The 27,911-nt window shown below is 41.5% G+C and overlaps 1 protein-coding gene across 5 annotated transcripts in view; it reads right to left on the minus strand.

The window, feature by feature from the left end:
- The window catches only part of LOC149206174 (proline--tRNA ligase, chloroplastic/mitochondrial-like), a 279,776-nt gene that overhangs the window by 116,963 nt on the left and 134,902 nt on the right, over positions 1–27,911 (minus strand). For all 5 annotated transcript variants that reach the window (XR_016252533.1, XM_089395332.1, XM_089395331.1 and 2 more), the window contains one exon: positions 19,728–19,865. Coding sequence is in view for 4 of the 5 variants with exons in the window: in XM_089395332.1 (XP_089251458.1) it covers positions 19,728–19,865 (138 nt within the window). In the remaining variant the exon portion in view is untranslated. The remainder of the gene's footprint in view (positions 1–19,727; positions 19,866–27,911) is intronic.

A 27,911-nucleotide genomic window follows, 5' to 3' on the forward strand; every position in this document is an offset into this window, starting at 1 on the left:
CCTTAATATTATGGGGCATACATTAGTCCTTATATTTCTCTAAGAATGTAGTTTTCATTTGTTCCCATGTTCTTATGGAATTTATTCCTAAACCCATAAACCATTTTAATGTTGCATCTTTAAGGGTTGCAGGGAATAATTTCAACTTTTGAGCATCATGCAGATAATCATATGATCTACACAAGACTTCAAATTCAAATAGAAATGTTTCAAGATCTTCACTCCTTAGTCCATGAAAGTTTGGAAGGATAGAGGGTGAGATATTTTTCATTGTCACAGTTGTATCTTCATCAAGGATAGGAAATCCAAAGGGGTCTGGATTTATATCTTCTCCTCTCCCTCTTCCTCTTCCTCCACCTCTTCCACCTCCCATATTTCCTCCTCTTCCTCCTCCAATCCTAGGTTGTTCATCATTTACATTATGTACCTCTCCTTCCCCTTCTCCTCTTCCTCTTCCAATCCTAGGTTGTTCATCATTTACATTATTTACCTCCCCTTCCCCTTCTCCAGCCATTGTAGATTCTTCAGAACTAATATAGGGTTCTAGTTCCAAAATTGGGTTTTCAGCTTCCTCTAGTTCCTCTGGTTCTTCTATCAATGGTTTGTTAAAATAGGTTTCTTCTTCCTCTTCTTCAGCAGGAACTTCCAACTCTTGAGCTAGAAGTTCTTCTCCAATTGAAGATAGGAAAATTACCACTGTTGTTGGAGATATGGGATCTTCTTCTTCTATTATGGCTTTTGTTGATGAATTTGGTGAATCTCTAGGTTGGATTTTGGATCTTAATACCTCAGGGAGTTTGTGTTTGTCTGCTATGGATGGAATTCGAGTTTGTGTGGGTGGTGTGGCACTACGAGGTCGTGGTGGGGTGAGTGATGTTGTTGGAATTAAACTCTTACCTCTACCTACAAATCTACCCCTAGAGTCTCTTTCCCTATGCATATCATGTTTTTGTTTTTGTTGTTTTTTTTTAATTTATCAAAATAAAAAAGACAAAGACTTCTATTTACACTTCCCCGGCAATGGCGCCAAAATGTTTGTCAATTTAATTGTCTTAAATTGTTACATAAATTATCGACCAGAGTTGGTAAACTTGTGAAGTGCAAGTGCACTATATATGCTAGAAGTCCTTTTTATTAAATCAAATTATTAATGTGCACGATTGAGTTATTGAAAATTACTTCTAAGGATGTTTTCATTCCTATCTTACCCTTCAAGGAAAATGGATTTAACACATTAAATATTCATAAAAATTCCTCACTCCTTTCTAATGAAATCAAAAATGCTTTTCACACTTGCAAAATGAAACTTAAAGCAAACTCACACTATCTTATGAAGAAAACTTAACTGATCTATTGGAACACAAATTTAATCTCTAAAAGCAGAATTATTCATCTAACATTCTAGCAATACTTTGCATAAAAACCAAAATGAAATTGACTTCTATTCAAAATGAAAACCACACATTTACTCATTATCAATCACTCATGTTTTTGAAATGAAAACCATAAAGAAATCACTCATGCTTTGAAATGAAATACTATAAAATGAAACTATAAAGAAATCACTCAAGCTCTGAAAGGAAACACTCTGAAATTATAAAGAAATATATGAAAAATGATTACACCACCATTAGCATCATTATAAATCAACTTGAAAAATGAATGATTAGTGAAATCTTGTTATCGCTATCTGATTGAAATCAAGACTGCAGAACGATTCTAAAACATATGAGCAACTAGCAAAATGATAAAGAAAAGATACGAAAAATGCAAAACCTTCACTGTTTGCAGGGGCCCTCCACAAATAGGTGGTCACAGAACTTTAATCGAACAGTCAACTACGCATCAAAGTTTCATTCTTCATTAACAGATAAAACAGAGTTTGAAACAATATTGTTGCATATATATAAAAATTAACCTTATGTTCATGTTTGCTACACGGTATTTATAGAACCCTGTGTCAATAAATGTTTGAGGCTTTTACGCCTACCCTAGCTAACAAAGTTCTAAATTAAGCTTCTAATAAATATCAAGATGTCGTGAAGCGCAGGAATTTTGGACTCTCACTCGCCTGTTCAGCGACAAGTTGACTCTACCCTTTGACCACGCAATCGAACAATCCTTTGATGACCTGATTCGGATGAATAGGAGGAAATCGTTAAAGGGATCAATCTCCACCTATCCATATCTTTCTCCTCTTAGTTGGCACCTCCAATCTTGGTAAACCTTAGAATCGACTACAGAAACATAAATTAGTTGCAGAATCATGCGAATTCAGTAGCTAATACAAATATTAACTCAATAATAAGGAAAATTATTAAATATGAAAGATAAGACAATTAAATACCTTACCATGTCAAAAACCTTGTAGTTTGATGCCTATTGAGTTGATAATGATGATCAAGGAAAGGAAAAATAGGTAAGGGAGAGTGTCAAAATGAAGCAATCATGAGGCTCAACAAATACCCAGAGCACAGATCTATCTTAGAGAAGTATTTAGCTCCTCTAAGCTCATCCATCAACTCGTCAATGTGCAGGATTGGGTATCTATTCTTTAGTTTCCTCTTGTTCAGGGCCATGTAATCGATGCGCATTTGAAGGATCCCATCCTTCTTATTCACTAGCACCACCGAAGAAGTGAAGGCACTGGAACTCAAGCTGTTGTGGTCCAAAGCTAGCAACTCTTGTATAGCCCACTCAATCTCATCTCAATAAGCCTTAGGATGCCTATAGGGAGTAGTGATCACTGCATGTACCCCCTCCTCAAACTCTATGGTATGCTCAAAACCCCTATCTGGTGGACAACCTGGGGGAATGTCCCCAACTACCGCGTGGTGCCTCTCTAGCAGTGCTGAAATATCTGGGTGTGGTTGCTATGCCTAAGCCCCTGTCTCTAAAATTCGCAACTCCATTGCCCATGCTATCTCTCCATGTCTCAAATCAGCCTCCATTCAGTTAGCTAACACAGTCTATGGTGGATATGAATGCATGCCTATCAACACCACCAGCTTCTTGTCTGGCCCCATAAACTCCATCTCTAATCTCCTCCAATCTGTAGTAACACGCCCCAAGGAATACAACCATTGGACACCCATCACCACATTGGTGTCTGGCACATCAACTACAAAGAAATGGTCCATCACAGAATAATTCCCCATGGTCACTATCATCCTGGGAACATATATAGTACACTGCATGGTCTGTTCCTCTGCTACCAGTACTGAAAAACCCTCAAAGGTCTTTGTATGTATCCCTCTCAACTCCACCATCTGCACATCAATAAAATTGGGGGTAGTCCCATTATCCACCAGCACTGACACACGTTGTCCTTGCATTGTGCCTCTGATCCGCAATGTCAAGTACTTTGGAACTCCCTGAAGCAAAGCAATGACACCTCCTGTAGGAAGAGGTGGGTCTCCTCTTGCACCATGTGGCTCACACCCTCCTCTGACTTCCTCCTACTCGTCCTCCTCCTCTTGCTCAATGTCTGAAAACACCTCTATATAGTGGGCCTTGCCCTTGGTATACTCATGTCCTAGTGCCCACGGCTCCTAGCATGTGAAACACAATTTCCTCCTCCGAAGGTCTCTCCTAGTCTCATCATCTAGTTGTCCACGTCCTGTCCACTCCTTCTGAGGAGGTCTAATGTCCTTACCCTTCTAAGGAAAGGTAAGTCTAGAAGGCACTGGTGCTCTAGTCTTAGGAACTACATCAAGCATGTCCCTAGTCTGATTAATGGCATCCTGCAAAGAAACGAACTTGTAAGGCCTCACCCAACCACGCAATGGTTCGGCTAACCCCTTAATGAATAGCATGATCAACCTAGACTCTGAAATATTAGAAACCATCACAACAAGTCTCTCAAACTCTGCCATATATGCCTCAGCACTACCAGTCTGCTTCAAGTTAGCCAACTCCCGGAAGTGTAGCTCAGGATCCTTCCAGTCAAATCTCTCTACAATTCTCCTTGTGAACTCGGTGTAGGATGTGATGGTAGCATGTCCTAATGTGAGCAACCCGTGATACCACCACTCATGTGCATCTTCGTCCAAGTGTACAGTGATGAATCTGATAGCATCCATCTCTCGCATGGGGTTCAAATGAAGGTATGTATCTAACTTTTGTATCCACACCCTAGTTGAACTCCTGGCTGACCCATCAAAGTTGGGCAGTGTGGCCTTCCCTGCCAACTTTTGTGTATCCTAGTTTTGATAGTGCTAACCCTCTTTGTAACATGTCCTTGCTCCTAGTTTGTACTCTTCCTCTAGATGATAAAAATATCCAAAGTATAAAACCCTCCTGACCCTCGGATCCAATGCATCATACTCATCGATCCCATCTGCAAAGGACCTCATCAAATCTGCAAAGGTGGCGAGCTCTCTCTCTTGTTCTGGCTCATTCTGTTAAAATTGGCAACCAGGGAAAAACTTCACGTGGGTGATCTTATTCATGACTAATAATATTTTTATTAGATTCCTCTCGTCGAGAGGTGTAGGATTGATATAAAGATCATCCAATTCCGATAAGTATTCATGGAGATATGAATTTATTTTGATTATGGAATTATTATCAAGCCGACCTACAACTCATGTAGGCTCAGAAGCCCAACAGTGGCATCTATTCACCCACCAACGTTGTGTATAAATATAAGAGGACTTTTCCTCATTTGGACTCACTCATCTCATCACATCTCTCTCTCTCTACTACGCAGATATGAGTCTCTTCTCTACTGCGCTGAAATGGGTCTCTCTCTCTCACACATGTGAAGCCGGAAGCTGTTGAATTTGAAGCTGCAACTGCAGAAGTAAAGATTGACTTGCGTGGCCTAGAAGATCTCCTCTTTGGAACTGCGCTGTAGGTTCATCTGAACCTCCTTTGAAAGCCGCAACTTTTGGTGGTAGAATGAAGTCAATCCGACGAACGGTTTGCAAGATATCGACTGCCCTAGTTTGAAGCCGGAAACTGCTGAAACTGAAGCTGCAAATGCAGAAGTAAAGATTGACTTGCGTGGCCTAGAAGATCTCCTCTTTGGAACTGCCCTGTAGGTTCATCTGAACTTCCTTTGAAAGCCGAAACTTTTGGTGGTGGAATGAAGTCAATCCGACTGTCGGTTTGTGAGATATGGTCTGCTCTAGTTTGATAATGAAGCCGCTAATGCTGATGCTACTGATCTAAGGTTTGCTACTGCTGATATGAATCAGATTTATTGTACTATTTCTCTCTGCTGAATTATTGAAGATAAAAGAAGATTTGATCAAAGGGTTTCCCCACACATTGTGGGGTTTGTCCCTGGCTAGCCGCCACATCTTGTGTCTCTTGTCTTGGCTTGTTTTCTGTTGATCGTTTAATGTTCTATCTGCACTTTACTTTATGTACATGTGATTGCTAATCGGTGGAATATAATAAGAAAAAGAAGTAAACTGTTATAAGCATAGAACATACCATAACTTAACATGGTATCAGAGCTGAGGTGAAGACAAAGCCCGAGCAAGAGCAAGAGCAATCATTGAAGAGAAGATTGGCAAGGCTATCCTAAAAGAACTATGGGGTCCTCAACACTCTTTCCTGCCGAAGACAAGCTCCGTGAGAAAGCTAACTATCACGGATGGAAGATGTCTATCGATCTAACCCTTGAAGATCAAGGAGTGCTGGACCATGTAAGAGGCAATATTGTTGAGCCTTCATCAAATGCATCTGCTGCTGCCTGGAACAAATGGAAAAATGGAGAAGTCAAAACAAAGAAGATCATCCGGGACTCTATCGACAAGCGCTTGGTGGCCTACATCTCTGATCTAGACACCTCCAAGGAAATCTACGACAGACTGGTGAGTTTATTTAAAGTTAATGATGCAAATCAAGTTTTGTTTCTTAGAAATAAGTTGAGGGAAATCAAGAAGGGTAAAGATGAAAGTATGCAAGCATACTTCTTAAAAATCATTGAGATCAAGAACGATCTCCTATCTATTGGGGAAACCATTACTGACAGAGAAATGGCACTCACAACTCTCGGAGGATTACCATCTGAATGGTATGTGTTCAGGACTACTCTTCTGAACAATAATGTAATTCCTAGTTTCGAGGAATTAATGGCTAGATGCATTCAAGAACAAACAAGGGTAGAAGAGCAGGAAATGCCCTTGCCTAAAGGTCCTCCTGCTGCTTTTTCTTCTCATGCTAAGAAAAGGAATAATTCTGGGTCTAAATCGAAAAGAAAGGCTGGATTTAAGGGTGGAAGAAAAGGACGATGTTTCATTTGCAATAAAGCAGGTCACTATGCAAGGGAATGCCCTGATAGAAAGGACTCTCACCGTGACGATGATCAAAATCCCTCTCATGGTAATCGAAGGAATGGAAAATTCAACAACAAAGGAAAAAGGAATGCGAGAAATCAAGGAAGAGGGCAACCATTCAAGAAGGCTAGAAATTCCAGGTATGAATCTAACACTGTTGACGATAAGCAGGCTGAATATTATCTACCAGCTGCTCTATCTACCTCCGCTCCTTCGGACTCAATGGGAATTTGGCTCATTGATAGTGGTGCCTCAAGACACTTCACTGGTTACAAAGAAGTACTCTATAATCTGGTAGAGAAAGAAACTAACCTGGAAATTGTCCTTGGAGATGACATGAAATACCCAGTGAAAGGTGTAGGCAATGTTTCTCTTAAACTGAATCAAGGTAATATGATTCACTTACAAGATGTATTATATGTACCTGATCTCAAAAAGAACCTAGTATCCGTCTCGACAATGGAAGACAAAGGCTATAAGGTAACCTTCAGCGATGGTAAGGTACGCATATGGAAAAATAATGTTAAAGATGCTTTCACTCTTGGGTTTCGAGTTGATTCTTTATATCAAGTCGGTGGAAGTCCGCTAGGTATCATGTCTTGTGACACAACGCTTCAGTCCGAACTTTGGCATCGGAAGTTTTCCCACCTTCATTACAAAGCTCTACCCAATGTAAGACAGATGGTAACAGGGATGCCCGAATTCCAAGTAGAGAAAGAAGGTGTATGTCCGAGATGTGCCGAAGGAAAGCTCAAAAGGGGACCATTCCCCTCAAGCCAAAGCAAGACCTCCGATATATTACAGTTGGTTCACTCAGGCATACCTGAGGTTGGCATTAAGAGGGAGACTACTACACCACATACTCCTAAGCAGAATGGTGTGGTGGGAAGGAAGAACTGCACGATGATGGAAGCTGTCCGGGCCATGCTACATGATCAAAGACTTCTGAAGTTTCTATGGGCTGAAACTACAATCACCGCCGTATATGTACAAAATCGATGCCCTCATCAAGCATTGGGTTCCAAGACTCCTGAAGAAAAATTCACCGGTAAGAAACCTGATGTTTCTCATTTTAAAATTTTTGGAAGCCCTGTATACTTTCATGTGCCGAAAGAGAAAAGAAATAAATTGGGAGCATCTGGAAAGAAGGGAATTTTCGTGGGCTATGGTGAAAATACTAAAGGCTATAGAATCTATGTAGCCGGTCAAAGGGAAGTCATAATTAGTCATGATGTCACCTTTGACAAAGATATGGCTCTCAGCAAGGTGATCAATCTTCCGACTTTGAGGAGCTCTCAAGAAGCCGACACCAGGGAACCGAAAGAAAAGGATGATGAATCAATGCCTGATGTAGAAGAACCCATGGATCCGATTGATCCTCCTCCATATGAGCCTTCCTCTTCTAGGAAGAGGCCTTCATGGCTTAAGAGGTTACTTGATGATGCTGAAGGACATGCTGCACCCCGAGGAACCTTTCGTGAAAGTAAGAAACCTAATAGGTATCAAGGATACCTGACCATCATGAGCACGATCATACAAAATGAGCCTTCGTCATTCTCAGATGCCGTCAAGCATCAAGTTTGGAAGGATGCTATGACCGAAGAATATGAGTCTATCATAAAGAATGATGTTTGGGAAGTAGTTCCCAGACCCCAGGACAAGATTGTTGTTACTTCCAAATGGCTTTACAAGATAAAGCATGTAGCAGATGGAAGCACAGAAAAGTATAAGGCTCGAGGAAGGTATAGACTATGATAAGATATTTGCACCTGTTGCCAGATATACGACCATCCGCTCGATCATAGCCCTTGCCGCTTCACAAGGATGGAACCTACATCAGATGGATGTCAAGACTGCGTTCTTGCACGATTTGATCAAAGTCTACGTGGAGCAACCCGAAGGATTTGAGATTTATGATTGAAAATCTCATGTATGCAGGTTGAAGAAGGCTCTCTATGGGCTGAAGCAAGCACCCCGAGCATGGTATGAGAGGATCGATAGCTACTTGATGAAGTTGGGATTCACTAGGAGTGAAGCCGATCCTAACCTTTACTTTAAGGTTGAAGATGAAAAGCCTATCATACTGGTGTTGCATGTGGATGACCTCTTTCTACAGGTGCAAACCCTCTCATTCACAAATGTAAGAGGGAGATGGCTTCTGAATTTGAAATGAAGGACCAAGGACTTGAAGTGTGGCAAAAGCCAGGAGAAATTTTCCTATCTCAAGGAAAATATGTGGTGAAGATATTGGAAAGATTCGGAATGGTGGACTACAAGCCTGTAACTACTCCGATGGAGCTTGACTTCAAGAAGTTAAGCGGTAGTGTTGCTGGACCTGTTTTACGAAATGCTACCGAGTATCGGCAACTCGTCGGAGCATTAATGTTCTTAGTGAACTCCCGTCCAGATATATGCTTTGCAGTCAACACGTTGAGCCAGCATATGGTTGAACCCCACCACATACACTAGATTGGTGCCAAGAATCTTCTGAGATATCTTCGTGGCACAATGGGTTAAGATACACTGTCGAAGATGTGAGACTACTTGGATATACTGATGCTGATTGGGCAGGCAGTGTGGTGGACCGTAAGAGCACTTCCGAGTGCTGTTTCACCTTGGGATCTGCTTCGATATCCTGGATGAGCAGGAAGCAGAAGTCGGTGACTTTGAGCACCGCTGAAGCAGGATATACTGTTGCTAGCATGACCTCGTGTGAGGCAGTCTGGTTGCGAAAGCTCTTCAGTGAGCTGTTTGGATACCATTGTGATTCTCTATAACAACCAGAGGTGGGATTCGATTATTGAGGAATCCCGTATTCGTCGATTGCTCCAGCAAATAGACATCATCTGGGATATGGTAAGTTGATGAGCAAGGAGGCTCCATCGCATTAAGATGATGTACAGGTTGATACACCTTGTCAAAGCCCTGAGGAAAGATCTAATTTGTGATTTTCCCAAACGACTTGGAGTCATCAAGAAACCCTTGTACAAGGGTCCTGCATGTTGCATACATTGAGCTCTGGGAACTCTGAGGGCTTGTGGTTCTTACTGGAGCAACATACGACCACAGGGTGACTCACCCTCCCCTGGTGGTGCGCACTGGAACAAGATGATTCGCTCTCTTGTGGAACAAGATGATTCGCTCTCTTGTGGAACAGGATGATTCGCTCTCCTGTGTAGCAGGATGATTAGTTCTCCTGTGAGGCCTGGATTGATGTGTTCTCCATGGCGATTGTAGCAGGATTGATGTGTTCTCCTGTGAGGCCTGGATTGATGTGTTCTCCATGGCGGCCTGGATTGATGTGTTCTCCATGGCGATTGTAGCAGGATTGATGTGTTCTCCTGTGAGGACAGGATTGATTAGTTCTCTTGTCGAGGCATCCTACCCATGCAGTCTGGGACTCATGGGAAGTACCTCTCATCTGATCAATGAGCAAGGAAATGAAGTTAGGGACCATAGTAGTACCGATGGACGCAACGTTGTAATTACCGTACTCCCTACGCTAGGATGACCTCCATTGATTTGGGATCAATGATACTAGTCTGGGACCAGTGGTAGGAGTTGTACCATACTATGACGCTGACTTCGGGTCGGTTGAGACTGGTCTGGGATTAGTGGTACATACTCTGAGACTGACTTTGAGTCAGTGGAGGATGATATTGGTCTGGGACCATTGGAGTTGTACTCACTATGACGCAGACTTTGGGTTGGTTGAGACTGGTCTGGGACCAGTAGTACATACTCTGAGACTGACTTTGAGTCAGTATGATACATCCTCGATCATTTCTTCTTCTTCATAATTCGGACAAAAGCAGAGTAGAACAGAACAATGCAAGAGCAGAGCAGAACAGAACAAAACAGTGCAGATCAGTGCAGGGCAGAACAAGACAAAGCAGAACAGGAAAAATAGAGCAGAGCAGGGCAAGGGTCAGGCTGTACAAGGCAGTGCATTTGATGGATGAATAGTAACGACCGATAGACAGATTGCAGATGAAGTTCTCCATGGTTGAGAGGGAGTGTTAAAATTGGCAACCAGGGCAAAACTTCATGTGGGTCATCTTATTCATGGCTAATAATATTTTTATTAGATTCCTCTCGTCGAGAGGTGTAGGATTGATATAAAGATCATCCAATTCCGATAAGTATTCATGGAGATATGAATTTATTTTGATTATGGAATTATTATCAAGCCGACCTACAACTCATGTAGGCTCAGAAGCCCAACAGTCGCATCTATTCACCCACCAACGTTGTGTATAAATATAAGAGGACTTTTCCTCATTTGGACTCACTCATCTCATCACATCTCTCTCTCTCTACTGCGCAGATATGAGTCTCTTCTCTACTGCGCTGAAATGGGTCTCTCTCTCTCACACATGTGAAGCCGGAAGCTGTTGAATTTGAAGCTGCAACTGCAGAAGTAAAGATTGACTTGCGTGGCCTAGAAGATCTCCTCTTTGGAACTGCGCTGTAGGTTCATCTGAACCTCCTTTGAAAGCCGCAACTTTTGGTGGTGGAATGAAGTCAATCCGACGAACGGTTTGCAAGATATCGACTGCCCTAGTTTGAAGCCGGAAACTGCTGAAACTGAAGCTGCAACTGCAGAAGTAAAGATTGACTTGCGTGGCCTAGAAGATCTCCTCTTTGGAACTGCGCTGTAGGTTCATCTGAACCTCCTTTGAAAGCTGAAACTTTTGGTGGTGGAATGAAGTCAATCCGACTGTCGGTTTGTGAGATATGGTCTGCCCTAGTTTGATAATGAAGCCGCTAACGCTGATGCTACTGATCTAGGGTTTGCTACTGCTGATATGAATCAGATTTATTGTACTATTTCTCTCTGCTGAATTATTGAAGATAAAAGAAGATTTGATCAAAGAGTTTCCCCACACATTGTGGGGTTTGTCCCTGGCTAGCCGCCACATCTTGTGTCTCTTGTCTTGGCTTGTTTTCTGTCGATCGTTTAATGTTCTATCTGCACTTTACTTTATGTACATGTGATTGCTAATCGGTGGAATATAATAAGAAAAAGAAGTAAACTGTTATAAGCATAGAACATACCATAACTTAACACATTCAGGAAGTGAGGCATGGTAGGATGGCTGATCAGGCCATATGTATCGGTGGTGTTTTGCTGAAATGTACGGGCATGTGCATGGCTTCCTTCTGCAGTCTGGGAACCACCTTCTCCATTGTTGTGTTGACCCTACTGGTTCTGTATTTGCATCCCCATCATTTGTTGCATCATCTCTAGAACTTGTTGGTTTTGTCTCAACAACTGTTGATTCTACCTCATCAACTCCTCAAGAAACTGATTTTGACCCTCCTGTTTAGGTTACTCATTGCCTTCTTGGTTCTCCATGTGCTCCCTGGCGTGTTCAAGCTCTACATCTGAGAAAGGGTCGAGTTCCTCTCCTCTACCACAACCTCTTCCTCTACCTCTGTGAAACACTACTCTTTGGTACCTGGGTGGCATCACCTACTATTTTTCCCACAGCTGGCCAAGAACATGCTCTGATACCACTGTAATATTCCAACTAGGAAATAACAATGAAAATCAAGAACATGAACTGAGCTACAACAATCAATACACCAAGAAATTTGAGCAAGAAATATGAGCCACTTTATTAATACTAATGGAAATTGGGTACAATAGAGCAAGAAAAATAGAACTTGGACTTGCTTCTGCAAGCAATGCAAGACCTAGGTAAAAATGTGCAGACCCAAGCACTGGAAAAGGCTCAACTAGTAACTCGCACTGCCCAGAAAATGTTGCCACTGCTGCTGAAGAAGAACTGGGATTTTCGCCCTCGAAACTGCTCCGAAAATTCTGCAAAATTAACCCGGAGTTCCTCACACTAAACCCACAAAAACCCAGAAAGATCTTGGGCTAATTCCAGTTGACCCAGACAGCCCCAAAAAGTGTGAATTATTCTCCCTGGTAGGCTCTACGCACTGTTGAAGATGATCCACTCAATCTTACCCAAATCCACTGCTGAACAACCACCAAATTACACACAATTTCTTCCATGGATTTTTCCTTTTCCTATAGCCCAAACTCCTTCAAAAACAAGTTGTCCCTCACTCTTGTGCAAGCTTCAGCCAGTGAGCAATGCGCACTACAAAAATGAAGGAAATTTGGCCCTCCAAAACCTTGTTCTTCTAGCCCTGCAAAATGGTACTAAAATCTCGATCTCAAGGCAGAGAAACCACCTGCAAATACCTGAATCTTCAATCCAAATCCAGCTACTACAAATTATATGCCATGAACCACCTCTGCACCCAAGGAGAGTGCAGAACTGGGTCATTGGGTAAACTCCAGCAATAAAGCTCAAGAGAAGCCCTAAATTGGACTCCAATTTCCCTCACTAGGGAGACACTCGAAGTTCTCTGAAATGGGGGTGCAATTTCCGCTTGGAATTCCTGTGCTAAGCAACACTCCTCTTCTTGTCCTCAAAAACTCCAAGAGAGTTCGATTTTCATAAGAGAGATAGGCAAAAAGATGCAAAATGACAACCTCCTTGTGATAATTTTAAGTGTTGGTCTCCTCTCCCTTGTGGGCCCCAAACTCCACTAGCTCGCACCTCCTTTCTTCTCTCCTCTCTCCTCCAATGTGAATTTCTCATGTGGTTCGAACTTCCCCTTTTTGTGGCCCTCACATTCCACTAGCAAACTAATTTTCCTTTTTTCTCTAATGTGCATAATCTCCCTTTCTCCAAAAATCAAGTGGGGTCTACACAACCCACTTTTCCTAAGTCCATTAGTTATCAAAATGTCAAAATTGCAAAAATGAGATGTACTTAGCAAAATTTCATTTAGTGGGGATATCACAAGTCATGGTTTTATGGGAGATTCCCTTTTTAGGAGTGATCACCAGTTAATGGGCCAGTCCAACCCGTGTCAATGTGTACATATGCCTTACCGCATGGTTAAAGTCTATATAGTTTGTAGGTGGCTTTGGCTTTGCCCCAATATCTCTTAGACATCTCTCATGCATGGTAGTCTCATTTTGACAACTTTCATAGTTCCTAAGGCAGTTCACGATTCCTAATGCAAAGTGGTCCCGATGGTCAAAAATTCAACTTGGTCTTAGTTTGTTCAACTTGATGAGAGGAGTCCATGCCACGTTGAATTTTTCCATTCAAAGATGACAATGGCTAGTTCTAGCTTGGTCAAAGTTGGTTAAACAAGTCACGCAGAATTCTAGGTGGAAAAACAAGGTCAATGTTAGGTAGTTTGGAACATGCATTATGTCAAAAGTTGTATACAGAGCGAGAGGAACAATACCCAAGTGTTATATTTCCAAAATTCCCTAGGGCGTTAGAGAACCAACACAATGGATAGATGACATGGCAGAGACAGGAATGATGTGGCAACACTAGGCAAAATATGAAAATTTGGAGCGATACCCAGTACAGATCAAGGTCGGTTTCAGAATACCCAAGTGTCAGAATTGCTAAGAAGTCTAGGGTGTTGGAGATCCAAAAGGAATGCGACCAGGTTGAGTTAGCAAGACAAGGAAAGTCAAGTTAAACTAGTTGTTGGAAAAGTCATCTAATCTTTGGGTGATTTAACTACCACTTGGGAGCATCATGGACTAAGAAGTTCAATCATAAATCAAGCAAGTAGTCGTTACAAAGCACAATAATCTTCCAAATGACCAAGTTGAGCTCTCCTAGTCAAGTCAAATTTTGCAATGATCAAGTAGAGCCTCTTCAAAAACCGAGTGGGACATTGAGCAGCTAAAGTGTATTATTTTCCATCTTTGACCATTTCAGGTCATTAGCAAAGGGAATCCTGGACCTACTTGTGCATTGTGAACCAAATAGACCCCTTCAATGGGCGAATTGTTCTTTGTAATGTAATATTTTATGGAAAAAATACTAAGTTTCCAACTTATGGATTACTAGTAGAAATTATTACTAGAGGAGACTGTTAAAATTGGCAACTAGGGCCAAATTCCATGTGGGTCACCTTATTTATGGCAGCTGATATTTTTCTTGGATTCCTCTCTTCGAGAGGTGTAGGATTGATCTAAAGATCATCCTATTCCGACATGTATTTATGGAGATATTAATTTATTTATATTATTTGACAATTTGTCAAGGTCGGCCAACAACCAAATAACCCCCAGCTCAACCTCAACGCTGCATTTAAATAGAGGAGGCCTCCAGTCATTCGTTACACACACCTCTCTCTTGATCTCTCCTCTCCACTAATTTGGGTTTGTCCTCTCACTAGCAGGACGTAGTGGAAAGGGTTATCTAAGAGATCTGGACGCAGTCACCTAAAGAAGCCCTAGTAGCAGTTTGGCCGCAGTTATGAGGAGACCTATACATAGCTCAAAGAGGAGACTTATATGCAGTCTAAAGAGGCTCCTATACGCTGTCAAGAAGAGGCCTAATACGCAACTCAGAATAAAGCCCTAGCCGTAGTTTGTGAAGCCCTAATTCCATAGCAAAGGAGACCCTAATACGCAGTTGATGGAGAGTCCTAGCAGTTGTTAATAAAGCCTAGATCTAGCCGTAGTCAAGGAGGCATCATATGCAACATAAGGGAAGGCCTAATCCACAGCATAGGAAGGCTCATAATGAAGGCCTTAAATGAAGGCCCTAATCTGCAGTAAAAGAAGATCTAAAGCCGCACCCTAATACACAGCTAAGAAGGAGCCCTAGGCCGCAACAAAAGGAGCGCTAAACACAGCTAGTATAAACCTGTTAACAGCGTGAAAGTGGCATGGGTTAAGGGACTGTTTGGTCATCCCTTTTGTAACTATGTGAGGTTGTTTTATTCTTGCAAAAGGGCCGAGTTAGAGGAGCTTAGGATAACGTTTATGTTGCCTGGAAGCTACAGGAAGACTGTGTGTTAGGCCGTAGGCCATAACACCACAGTCAAGGATTGTTTATGGGTGTTTGAGGGCTTATATATATGCCCAGATCAACAACATATCCAAGGAGTTGTCCTAGGTTGTTTTGATGATTGTTGGAGGACTGTTACAATAGTGCTTGGTGCCCTAACCAGTCATCATGATGACAGCAGCGAATCTATTATTGACTGTGTCCTATTTCATGAAGCAGTGACAGCTAGTGCAACAAGAAGACATCGGAGTTCTAGAAGATGTTTTGGGTCAAGGTTTGACCACGATTGGCTTTGTTTGTTGAACATTCTATTGATACCATATGAATGATCTTCAGAGGAAGATTATGTCCTGTGTGACCAGCATTGTCTTCTTTGGTCCAGACTTTTCTACTGCTGTCATAAATATCAGTTTTGTATATTTGTACTATCTCTCTCTTTGCTGAACTATTGAAGAATATAAGAAGAATTGATCAAGGGTTTCCCCACATTGGGGTTTGTCCCTGGCTGGTGCCACATCTTGTGTCCTCTTGTCTTGGCTTGTCTTCTACTGTTTATGTTTATGTTCTATCTACATTTTACTATCATGCTAATGTGATTGCTAAACTAGACATTGATATTGGGCTAACATGAAAATTGAAGTAAATTGCTCTCAAGCATAGAACATACCTAAAATTAACAGAGACCAACTAGCCATTACGAATGTTTTATAAAAGGCTAGCCTTCCCTTTTGTAATGTTTGTTATTGTCTTATGAGATAAGTGTTGATTTGGGGTAGCATCGGATGTGCTCTAGCCATGAAAATTGGTGGAGAGGCTAAAGCACATGAGACCTCCAAGACCCAGAAATCGTTTGGGGAAATTCCACTTGGTTAGAGAGATATTAAAATAATTAATATTTTTAAGGGAGTTCCTAAGTCTAAACTTAGAAAAATTAAAATATTAATGGGTATTAATATAAAATTGGGTGAGAATCTAAAAGACATGGATCAAGCCAAATCTAATCTTAGCCGTTGATTAGAGATTTAATCTCAGTCGTTGAAGACTCAACAGAAAAAGTATAAGAGGAGGCTTGAGATTCAGTTGGAGACATACCAAGATTGATCAGTCAGTTCGATTTTCTGGAGCAGGGTTTGCTGAAAAAATTCGAACAAGTGATTTGAGTTGCAGCGAGGGGCAGTGAGTGCACAACAGAGAGGCAGAGATAGTGCCACAAGACCAATGCAGAGATTGAGGGGGCTACGCAAACCCAGCAGGAGCCATGCAAAGGGCCAGAGTGACTACGCAAAGGCTAGCAAGGCCTGCGTGGGTGACGTAGAAGTCCAGAGAGCCAGCGCAGAGCAGCAGAAGGCTGACGCAGGGGGTTTCAGAGCTACGCAGAGGCCAGGAGGACTGACACAGGGCCTCAAAAAAGCGTTGGAGAGTTTTCGTGGAGCAGACTTGTTGAATATCTACTTCGAAGAGAGGTATTACTTCCAGTTAGATATCTTTGTTGGGTGAGCCAGTTTGGCACCCTAGTTGTACTCAAGAAAGCTGCTTAATAATAAAACCCTCAAAACTGTTGCACCGGTTTTCCCAAGTAGGGTTTTTCCAGGGACGATTGTCCAAAAATAAGGGTGTCCCTTGTGTGTTTGTCTATTATTTCAGTTTATGATCTGTAGATGGTTGAGATTGCATTTGTGTTTATTTTCAGTATTTATATGGTTAAATAACTTGTTAAAGAATAAACAAGTAGGTGAAATAAACCAAATAATGTAGGAAGAATTTCTAACGAGTTAGACATAGAAATTACAACAACAAGTGCCATCAATAAAAAAAAAGCTCATTTTTGCAAACCTTTGTTCAAATATTTTGTTCATTGTGTGGAATAAATTTTACTTGTTTCTTTTTTCTCGAATTATTGTTGTATCCATGCTATACTCTATTAATTTCTCTAATAAATAAGATTACACAAAAGCTAATAGGTTGAGCCACAAAGGGGCTACGAGTCACATGGAGAAGACAAACTAGGGAAACCCCCTTTGTTCTTTTTGTTTTGTGAGTGGGTCTTTTCAGACAATTGGACCATTCCGAAGGGGAGTTCATCCGAGAGGAAGTTTGTATTCCATCTCTCACTCAACTTGAAGGCCAAAGAACGCCACATCAAGGGGTCACTCCTAGATGGGTATGAAAGTTAGAGAGATTATTAAGTCACAAGGGAGGGTGACTTCTCTAAGCAAACCAAACCCTCTTCCCTGGCCAATTGCAAGATTGATCTAAGAAGGCATACGTTTCACTTTCCCTCAATGTGATGTAAGCATTGCTTAATACAAGGTATAATTCCAACAACTACTTTATTTAAAAAACCTCAAAACTTTTGTTTTCAAACATTAGATTGGGAATAGTTACTTGCGAGTTTTAATTTGAATGATTGAATCATCTTAATAGCAAGTTTTACCTGGAAGAAATCTAAAATAATGCTAGATCTAAACCAAGGATAGAGACATCGTTTTCTTGGGCATATATCACACTCGAATATAGGTAATTGAATGTAGATCTAAACCCTTTGTTGGCTATACTATCCAAAATATGCATCAAAAATCCAAAATTTCAAGCTCCCAAAGAAGTAACTAACTGTAAAAATGTGCAACTAGGGTCAAAATCCACTTTGGGCAGCTCATTGGTCGAAGATAATTATTGGACAAAATTCCTCTTTTCGAGAGGACGAAAATTGACCCTGAAAACACTGAATTTGGACAAGGAGAAATATGTTTTTTATGTCAAACCCACAGGTGCACATTTGGTCAAGGTCAGCTTGGGGTCAAATTAGACAACTTGACCCCCAACAGCACATATAAATAAAGGAGACACTCAACCTCATTTGGACATCTCACACACGTCATTCTCTCTCCTCATCTGATTGGTTCGTACATCTGAGGCAGCAGTTCATTCCACATGTGCAAGTTTCTCTTGGAGCTGATTCGACCTGTGTTGACTTTCTGTTCTTGAGAAGACTCTGACCAGCATTGACTTTGGACTTTGAGGGACTGTTTGACTGTGATTTGAATAGGGAAGGATCTGTCCTAGCAGGCCACACTGTTTAGCACAAAAACCAAGGAAGAAGGTGTTGTTTGACTGGGTTTGGCCACAGGCTTGGAGGATTGTTTTGACCACAGGTTGACTTCATCATTTGACCAGGTTTGACTGCCATTTTGTTGACTTTTCTGCTGCTGTTTGATCACCAAGGAAGGCCAATATCTTTGACTTTGACCGGGCTCAAGAAGTGTTGTTTGACTGCTGCGTTGACCATTGACCGCTGACTAGTTAGGGCACGTTGACTGTTGTTGACTTTTCATAATTGCAGACTTTCATCAAGCTGATCAGATTTGACTTTGACTTCATCAGTTGGATATTGGTTTGGATACTTTACAAAGGTCAAGTCACATTAACTTTGACTTTCATCATTGTACTCTATTGGATATTCTCTCTGCTGAACATTTAATATTTTCTAATAAGAAGGATTGATTAAGGGCTTTCCCCCTCTAGGGGTTTTTTCCTAGATTTAGCCAAATCTCTGAGTTCATTGTCTTGGCTTGTCTTCCGCATTTATTATTTATGTTCTATCTACAGTTACTGTCAATGTGAATTAATGGTTTATGTGATTGCTGTTGGAAATTAAAGTGGAATTGTCATTGGGCCAATAAAAGGACATTGAAGTCATTGTTGAAAGCATAGAATGATAGAACATACCATTGTTATCTAAAATTAACACTAACTTTCTGGAATCTTGTTTAGTGACTATCATATTTTTGCTTGCTGATTTTACTGTTTAAGATTCAAATATTCAATTTTCAGCCATAAATAAAATACATCTTGAATCTGGAAAATTTCTAAGCACTTCGCCTAGATGTATTTGGCAGAGGCACATTAAAGGGATGAAAACTAGAACTCAAAGGAGCATTTGGCAGAGGTGGTATGAGAAGGTTTCCAAACCCCCCTCGTCAAAAAGGATAGCGGTCCAAGGTGGACCCGAAGAGGGTAGTGGGGTTGGGGAATGGGAAGGATCAGCCTAGAGAGACAGAAATAAGGGTGTGGTCAGTTCGAGGGATAGAGATTATTGAGAAATGGCAAATGAAGGGAAGTAAGTCCTAGCTGGACATGACATAATCCATCACTAACACCCCTCTGCTCCCTACCCCCTCCCACGCCCCAATGAGGGAGCCATGTGAAGCAATGGGAGTCCGAGAATTAGGGGAGGGCATTCAGGATCAATAGCTCATAAGACTCTCCGAGCTCCAAAAGGTGATTGCCATAAGCCTCATGACAACTAAGAAGATTCTGTTTATCACCAATAAATTTATGATCTTCTATATTACACATTGGCATGCTCCATGTTATCACACTTGAAATAGCAGATTTTAATTTCTCTTGCATAAATTAGAGGAAAACCAGTTGTAGTTTTATATGGATACCTGATTTAGGTCCCATGTGCAATCTTGCAGAGCATTGCAATGAATCTTGTTTTCTTCCAGAAACTAAAAAGCCAATTTTTGCAGCAGCCCCTCATGTTTTTAAACAATAAAATATTTAAAAAAGGATAAATCACCTGTATTGGAGCCATCCTTGGTGGAAGCATCAAGCCTGTATCATCGCCATGAGTCATAATAATGCCACCCACCATGCGTGTGCTTACTGCCCAAGAAGTTTGCCATACATATTGTCGCTGTCCATTTTCATCAGTGAACTGCGAAAAACATAACAATTGTAAATACCAAAAATAAACTGTTAATCACATTAAAGAAAAAAATGGCCATACTGCTTATATATAGGAAAGGGCAATTAGCATGTCCCTATTTGGCTGCAAATGTAAGAAATTTGAATATGTGGCATATTCTCTCCTGCACATTATTGAATTATAACTTATAAGATGAATATATTCCAAAAAATTCAGCCATATAGCATGAACACCACAAATATAGATTTTAAGAATGTTTGGTTCTACTTAACTCATGACTGAAAAAATTACTGTATACAGGAATCTGCTTAATGCCAATTACTAATGCAAATATAAATTGCTTATAATTTCTAAAAGATTAATATTTCTAGTCTGTACATGTCATATAAATAACAAATATGTGTCCATGGCATATTAGCTGTGGACTAGGCCAAATAATCAGAATAAATAAAGTATTTATTAATTTTTTAATATATGTAGCTGTGCAGCTCTCCAACTGTAACGGCAGATGAGCCTAACAAATATAGTCACATACTATTGAAACAATGGTAATCTTCAAAGTTTACTCGTTACTTGACTCTATGGTTAAGTGCCCTCATTATTGTATTACAAGGTTATGATTCAATAGCCAACCTAGTCAACTTTATTTTATTTTATTCTAGGAAAATGATGTCAGCCTAGGAATTTATGTAAGCCCATAACCCCCTTATGGGGCAGGCACCCGGCCTCCTAAGTTATGTATAAATAATGAATACACACCTTATGAGTCACTGTACCAGCATACCAATTTATTAATGATTGAATCTTTTGCCTAAAGGCACCATATCTTTTGTTCTCTTGTTCATGGGTCTAAGTTACAAGCAATGTTCCACCATCGCTTATATTGGGATCCTCATCATTAGAATTTAGTATCACCTTTTGCCTCTGCCTCAATCCTATGTTGATTTTTGTAGCTCGGGCAGGTATTTCTACACAGGCCTTGCGTCTAGGTGTGTAGGAGTTGCCCACATTCTCCTTCAAACACTTGGTCAAGTGTGAGCAAGTTGCTAATATAACTTAGCCTAAGTCTAACTTAGGAAAAGACACATATTAATATGTTAACTTACTAATCCAAAAGAAACTTAGGAAAAGTAAAGTAATTACTTTAGTGAATAAGCTTTAATCATAGCCGTTGATCTCAATGAGGCGAGATCTAATCTCGGTCATTAATCACTTTGAGATTAGGGTTAGGGTTAGGCATTTAGCTCAATGTAAAGTTATAAAAGCAAGTCTGGGGAGAGGGAGAAAACACACCATAAAGTGGCACTAGCCTCGAGTGTTGATTTGGGGTAGCATCGGATGTGCTCTAGCCACGAAATTTCGTGGAGAGGTTGGGGCACATGAGATCTCCACTACCCAGAAAGGGTTTGGGCAGATTCTAAACAAATTAGGAGATATTAAAATAATTAATATTTTTAATGGAGCCCCTAAGTCTAAACTTAGGGAAAATAAAATATTAATGTGTATTAATATGAATCTGTGTTAGAATGGTCCAAAAGACATGGATCAAGCCAGATCTAATCTTAGCCGTTAATTAGGGACTTAATCTCAGCCGTTGAAATGTCAACAGGAAAAGTATAAGAGGATGCTTGATGGTCACTTGGAGAATACACCAAAGTGATCAGTCATTCTATTCTCTAGAGCGGGGTTTGCTAAGAGAGATAGAATTAGTGATTGGGAGATGCAGCTGAGGGGCATTTGAGTACAAAGAGACAGAGAGGCAGAGATAGTGTCAAGAGAGCAGCACGCAGTAGCCAAGGAGAGTGATGCAGAGCTAGCCAGTGCTCATACAAGGCCACGCAGAGGCAGCCGAGAGCTGCGCAGAGCCTCAGAGAGGCCAGCGTTGCTGACGCAGGGCCTCCTAGGGCTAACGCAGACCCATCTAGGGTGACGCAAGCCCAGCGTGAGGCAGAGAGGGGCTGACGCTGGGGTTTCTGGGGCAGATTTGTGTTGAGTAGCTGCCAGAAGGATTATCCAGGGTTTCAGCCAGAAGATATTTTAGAAACTGAGAGGTATTACTGCCAAGGAAATTCTCTGTTGGGTAGGCCAATTTCGGCACCCAAATTGTACTCTGATATTGCTTAATAAGAAAACACTTAGGTAGTTGCACCAGTTTTCCCACATTGGGTTTTTTCGGGGACATTAGTCAAAAAATAATGGTGTCATATGGTGTGTTTGTTTCTGTTTCTTTTAGTTGTTGATCTGTAATATGTTGAGCATGCACTAGTTTATTTTCAGTATTTACATTGTAAATAACTTGTTAAGAAAAATAACAAGTAGGTAGGAATAAATCAGATAAAGGGCATGGAGGGTTTCTAACTGAGTAAACTTAGAAACTTCAACATCGGGAAGAGTGTGATACTCTAGAGTGTTGGGTCTGAGGGAAGTGCAGAGAGGTTGGAGATCCAGATCTGTAGATAAGATTGAAGCATTGATATCGGGCAGATTTGTTGGATTAGATCCAGGTTTATTTTGTATTATGTATTTTCTCAGTTGGGCCATTATCCCAAGACGAGAGCCCAAGTGGTATCTAAGTCATTGTTAATGATGAACTGATTTGATTGGGCAGAAATTTGTTGTGTCATTATGATTGAGATCAGTTTATTTGCTTCCACTGAATTTTATTGTGTTAGGAACCTAGTTGTTCATTTAAATCAGTTGATCATTTTTTCTACTAGGAATTCAAGTGTCGGGTGCTAGGTTTGCAGGAAATATAACATGGTATCAAAGTTGGATCTCTGAAAACCAATTTTAGAATTAGAACAAGCCAAGGTTTGCACAAGAATCAGAATTGTTGGGCCAAGTTCGACCGCGATGTGCAAAGATGGGAATTTTTTTTTGAGGCCAAAGAAATCAACGTTGAGTTTTATAAAAAAAAAATTGCAATCGTAATGGGCGTTGATTTTTTTTAGATTTAAAAGAAAAAAAGGAAAGTGTGGGGGGCCATGGGTGGACGACAGGGTTGACAGCCCACCTAGCCACCACACCAACTGTCAAGATCCGTAGTCGACAGGGATACAGGGCCATAATAGCATAATTATGTAGGGTCACTGGCAAGAGCAGGCACGTCTGGCGTCGTGGAGCAATTGTCAAGGGTTGACGCAAAGACACGTGGGGAAGATTGTTCGGGGTCAGCACAAAGAACTAGTTGTAGCATTGGGAGCTAGGTGAGTTGAACAGTGGGGCATCCAAATCACCTACAGTCCAGCAGTGAGTTAAGGTAACGACAGCCATCAAGTGGAGAGGCAGCACATCCAGGCAAGGCTACAACTTGAGGGTCACGACAAGAAGAAAAGAAGCCACTGACAATGGCTGTCAAATTATAACAGGCAGGACTGGGCATGCCAATTGTTGACAAGTCTAGCATATAGCGGACAATGCAGCAATGATCACCAATGTTGCGAACATCACAATCGGATAAAATCGGCGAGGGTCCGAAATCGGGAAAAATCGTAAAATCAGTAAAAATCAGCAAAAAATCGGTAAAATTAAAAAAATACAAAAATCAAGTTTTTTGGGAAAAAAGATTAAATCGTGATTTTTTCAAAATGAAAAAATCATCAATTTAATCGGCCGATTAAATATTTTCAAGCAAAAAATCGCAATTTTCGCAACAGTGATGATCACGGGCGCAGTCAAGGCTATACATGGATCGAGGTTGCAGCAAAAGGGTGATTTCGAGGACGAATCAACAAGATTGTCGGCAGCAAGGACATAAATCCACTGAGAAGTGCGGGACCCACAACATGGCAATAGGGCACAGGAGGTCCAGAAAGGTGGCAAGGGGAAGCCACCGCTAGGGCCACACAATCGCCACTGCAAAGGAACTTGGGGCGCGGACAAAGATTGGGAAGCAACCAAGTACTAGGTTTAGTCAAGGTCAAGGTATTTGCCACTGCAGTTAGCAGTTGAGGAAGTGGTTGTGCGTGTTAAGTGGTTGGCCACAAACAGAATCACTAAGTGACTAGTAGGGCTACGGGTAAGTTTGCAGCAGGTCAAACAATAGTTATGAGAGAGCTATTGGGTAGGGGATCTACCGCAGCAGGCTATGAGTAGAAGTTTCGGAAGAGCTTAGCAAGCATAGCATGGTACGAAGGACAGTACCAACAATGTAGCTAGTAGGATTGGCGAGGGTCAGCCCTCAAAGGGAAAGAGGGAAACCATAATAGTTAGGGGATTAGCAGCGAACTATTTTGTGGGTGTCTCAAAGGACTAAGACAGACCCACAAGGAAGATATTTGCAGATCTGTAATCCAACAGCTTTCCTATGGATGCTAGAAGAACTTGGCACAAGGGTCACAAGGAGAAGCAAAGCAATTGTGCTAGAAGGACTTAGCACAAGAGTAAAGCCAAGAAGCATTGTAGTGACTGTTAGAGTCGGTCTAGTAGCCCTCCATCAGCGATCAAAGCTCTTTGCATTTGCATAAGTAGGTGTCTCATCAGTGTCATCTTATTGCATTCCATTAGGCATGCCATAACCCTGACGAAGGAGCTTGTGTCTTTATTCCCCTCTTGGCACTGCTGGATCCAGTTTGTTTCAGTCAATAAAATTCTTTACAGGGTCATTGGTCTTGTCTTGAAGTCAAGGTCCTAGGTTTAGGGTTTAGTCCAATTTTGTCTTTTGAGGTCATGTCTTTTAAGGTCAATAAATGCCTAGCAGGCCAGAGGGATGTCCAGCAAAGCATCACTTCAAATGATTTCATATTGTATAGCTAATTTTTACCTTGAGTTCAAAAACCCTGTTTTTGAAGGCAAGGTCATTTTCTCTTTTTTTGTAAAAATTTGTAAAAAATTCAAACTCTCCAGAAGTTGGCATGCAGCCTTGGTCTCCTTTGCCAAGACTCCTCAGAAGCTATCCCTGCAAAAATTTTCAAGAAAAAGCATCATTTCAACCAATTTCATAACAAAAGGAAACCATAAGTCAGCAGCAATTAGTTTTAAAAAGTGTCATTGCATAAACATTATAAAGTGGGTTTGAGGGGAAATAAATTTAAATCAAGCTTATAAAAGCCCCTCTCTCCTCATTTTGTAATTCTTTTGTCTCCAAGACTCCAAGAGCAAGTGTGAAAGGCGATTTAGTGTGAAACTGGGCGAATTTGGTGACTGCACCTGCGCGCTACGCATCAGGGCCTGCGCGCTACGCGTTGGGCGCGCGCTACGCATCAGGGCAGTCTCTGCAGTGCAAAAATTGGTCGGGCGCTACGCGTTGGGTGCGTGCTACGCTCCAGAGCCCGCGCGCTACGCGTTGGGTTTCCACCTTCAGAAATTTGCCAGTGAGCCACAAATCGACTTCTTCCTCCTCAATTTCTTCAGGTAGGCCTCAAATCATTGAAGTTCTTGCTTTGTAAAGATAACATGAGCGTGAAAATGTGTCAAATGCCATCAAGTTGAAATAGAAAATTCATATGTATTATGTTTAAAAAATTCAAATGCATGTGAGCTAGGGTTTTACATTTGCTGCCCAAGGTCATCCTTTTTCACTCCCTCATTTCCCCACATTCCCATTATCCCCTCCCTTGTCATTTTCACCTAATCTCCCTAAAAAAAAAAAAAAAAAATCAAAAGCCCTAAAACCCTACCTATCCCTAAAATTCAATAAAATCTCCCTAAACCCTACCTCCTATCAAACCCCTGCAAATTATGATTATGTGATGATGTATATGTCACAATTCTTTCCCTAAATTCCCTTTTATATATATATATTCCCTAAATCCCCTCAAAAGTCCCCCTCCCTAACATCTCCCTTGTGTTTTTTGTCCCCTTGGAGCAGCATTCAAACAGTCAAAACAGCAGGTCATTTGAGCAGAAGCAGCAGTACATTTCAGCCATTTTGCTCTTGAAACCATGTCAGAAACCGAAACAGATTATGAGCAAAGTGATGACCATGAGTCAACACCGGAGGTTGAGGTGCCAAGGAGGCCTCACAGGGGTGGTAAGGGTGGTCAGCATGTGAGAGAGGAGCCCACCTCTTTGGCCTATTTGCAAGCTTGTCCACTTGCAGTCACATGTTTCCGTCATCAATCATGCTATGAATATTGCGAGAGAATTTCCCAAATTTAGCACCACAAGGAATTGGTCCGCTTGTTTGTTTTGCATTTGCACAACGAGCATGTGAATCTTGCAGGGGTGGATTTTACATTGTCACCTGAGGTTGTTGCTCAAGCAACAGGGATACCCAATGTTGGAGAAGAGTGGAACAAGCGCCAGCTGTTGGACAGATTCCAGTATGAGCCCTACATTAAACCTGTATATATGAGGCACCTAACTGGTGTATTTCCTTTCAGATTCTTGAGGGATGAGTATGCACCCTTGATGAGGCTCATCATTCGCTATTTCACCTGTGAGGGCAGATTTTCACGTTTGTATTCGTACCATATCTGCTTGTTGATGCATTTCACACGGGTACGGATGATGAACATACCATTTTTCATGTGCCGGAATATTGAGAGGATGGTACCCTTCGTGCAGAGAAGGAGCCCAGCACAGCAACACAGGAGCATCTACCATTATGCTTTGATCAAGATTGTGGTCATGCATCAGTTGGCCCAGCAGGGTATTCCATAGAAGGATTTCATCTCTCGAGATTTCTTCACAGCGCCACCACCCCCTGAGGTTGTTCATGAGGAGGGAGGAACTTCACAGCAGTATAACATCCCTGAGCCCAGACATGTCAGCTCCCCTCCATTGGTCACATATCAAAGAGGCCACAGGGCCTTATTTGCATCAGCTCGGCGAGTATTTTCTCCACATCAGGTGGAAGGGGTCTCGCTTTCTTCATCAGCACCGCGAGTGTTATCTCCACACCAGGTGGAAGGGGCCTCGTTTCCGACAGCAGCACAGGTATCAGAGAGGGGCAAGCAGCCCATGATTGAGGAGGGATTGTCAGGTGATCCAGATATTGACATCATTGATCTTGACACCCGTTTTCCTAGCTCGGAGCTTAAGGAGATCATTCAGCAACGGGAGGATGAAAATCGCTTGTTGCAAGAAAAATTAGAGATGGCACAATGGACAATCACATATTTAGAGCAGCGCAACAAGTAATTAGAGGATGAGCACACTCTTGATGAGTTGCGGAGGATCCATGAAGACCGCAACTTGGCTCGTAAGAGACCCAGTGATTTGGTACCCATTGAGCGAGAGGCTATGCTTCTCCGGGTCAATGCTCATTTGGAGAGGTTGCTGGCCAAGGCTAACAAAGATAAGGACATGCTCCGGAACATGAAAAACCATTATTGGGCTCGAATGCACGTATGTAAGGCAAAAATGAAGGTGCTCAAAGGACGGTTGGCCAAAGCACTAAAATGAAGAAAAAGGCCCGATCCCCTCCACATCTTGGCTGAGGCTTCCTTGAAGGAACATGGTGCTAAATGACTTACCTTCTGCACAAATTTCAAAAAAAATTGAGCATTTTTGGTCATTTGTGAATTTTTTGGGCAAAAAACAGGCTTTCTTCCCCAACGCGTAGCGCGCCACGCGCTACCCTGAAGATGGGCAACTCCTTTTCATGAAAACTCGGCATTTTTGGATTTGTCATGCAAAAATACACTTGCTCAGCAATTGCCAAGAGATTCCATCAAGTTTTGAGCCTCTAGAAGGTCAAAAAACAAGCAAAAAATGACTTTCTGCCACTTTTTTGACACACAGGAAGCAGTCTTGGGAGGTTGCAATTTTGGAGGGGCAAATGGACACCAAATTGAGAAATTCCACTTGGGTTGGAAAGTAGACATCCAGACCTTTCCAACAAGCCTACTTTTGCCTCATTTGGACTCCAAGAAGTGCCTCAAAAGCAGGCCCAAAGGCGCGCTACGCATTGAGAATCAGGGCGCTACGCATCAGGCTATTTTTCCAGAAATGCACCTACAGCTCAGCAAAACGCAGTTTTGACTAGGTTTGACTTTTTGGAGTGGGTTTTGATCCTCCTTGATGTAAAAGATGTAATTTTATGATACTTTGACACTTATTTATCTCTTCTAGAAGATTCATTCATGAAATAGGCAAAAATTTAATGAATGA

Source organism: Pinus tabuliformis, chromosome 1_2 (assembly GCF_031772625.1).
Source record: "Pinus tabuliformis cultivar Carrire ecotype Pingquan chromosome 1_2, CPIR1, whole genome shotgun sequence".
NCBI classification, from domain to species: Eukaryota; Viridiplantae; Streptophyta; class Pinopsida; order Pinales; family Pinaceae; genus Pinus; species Pinus tabuliformis.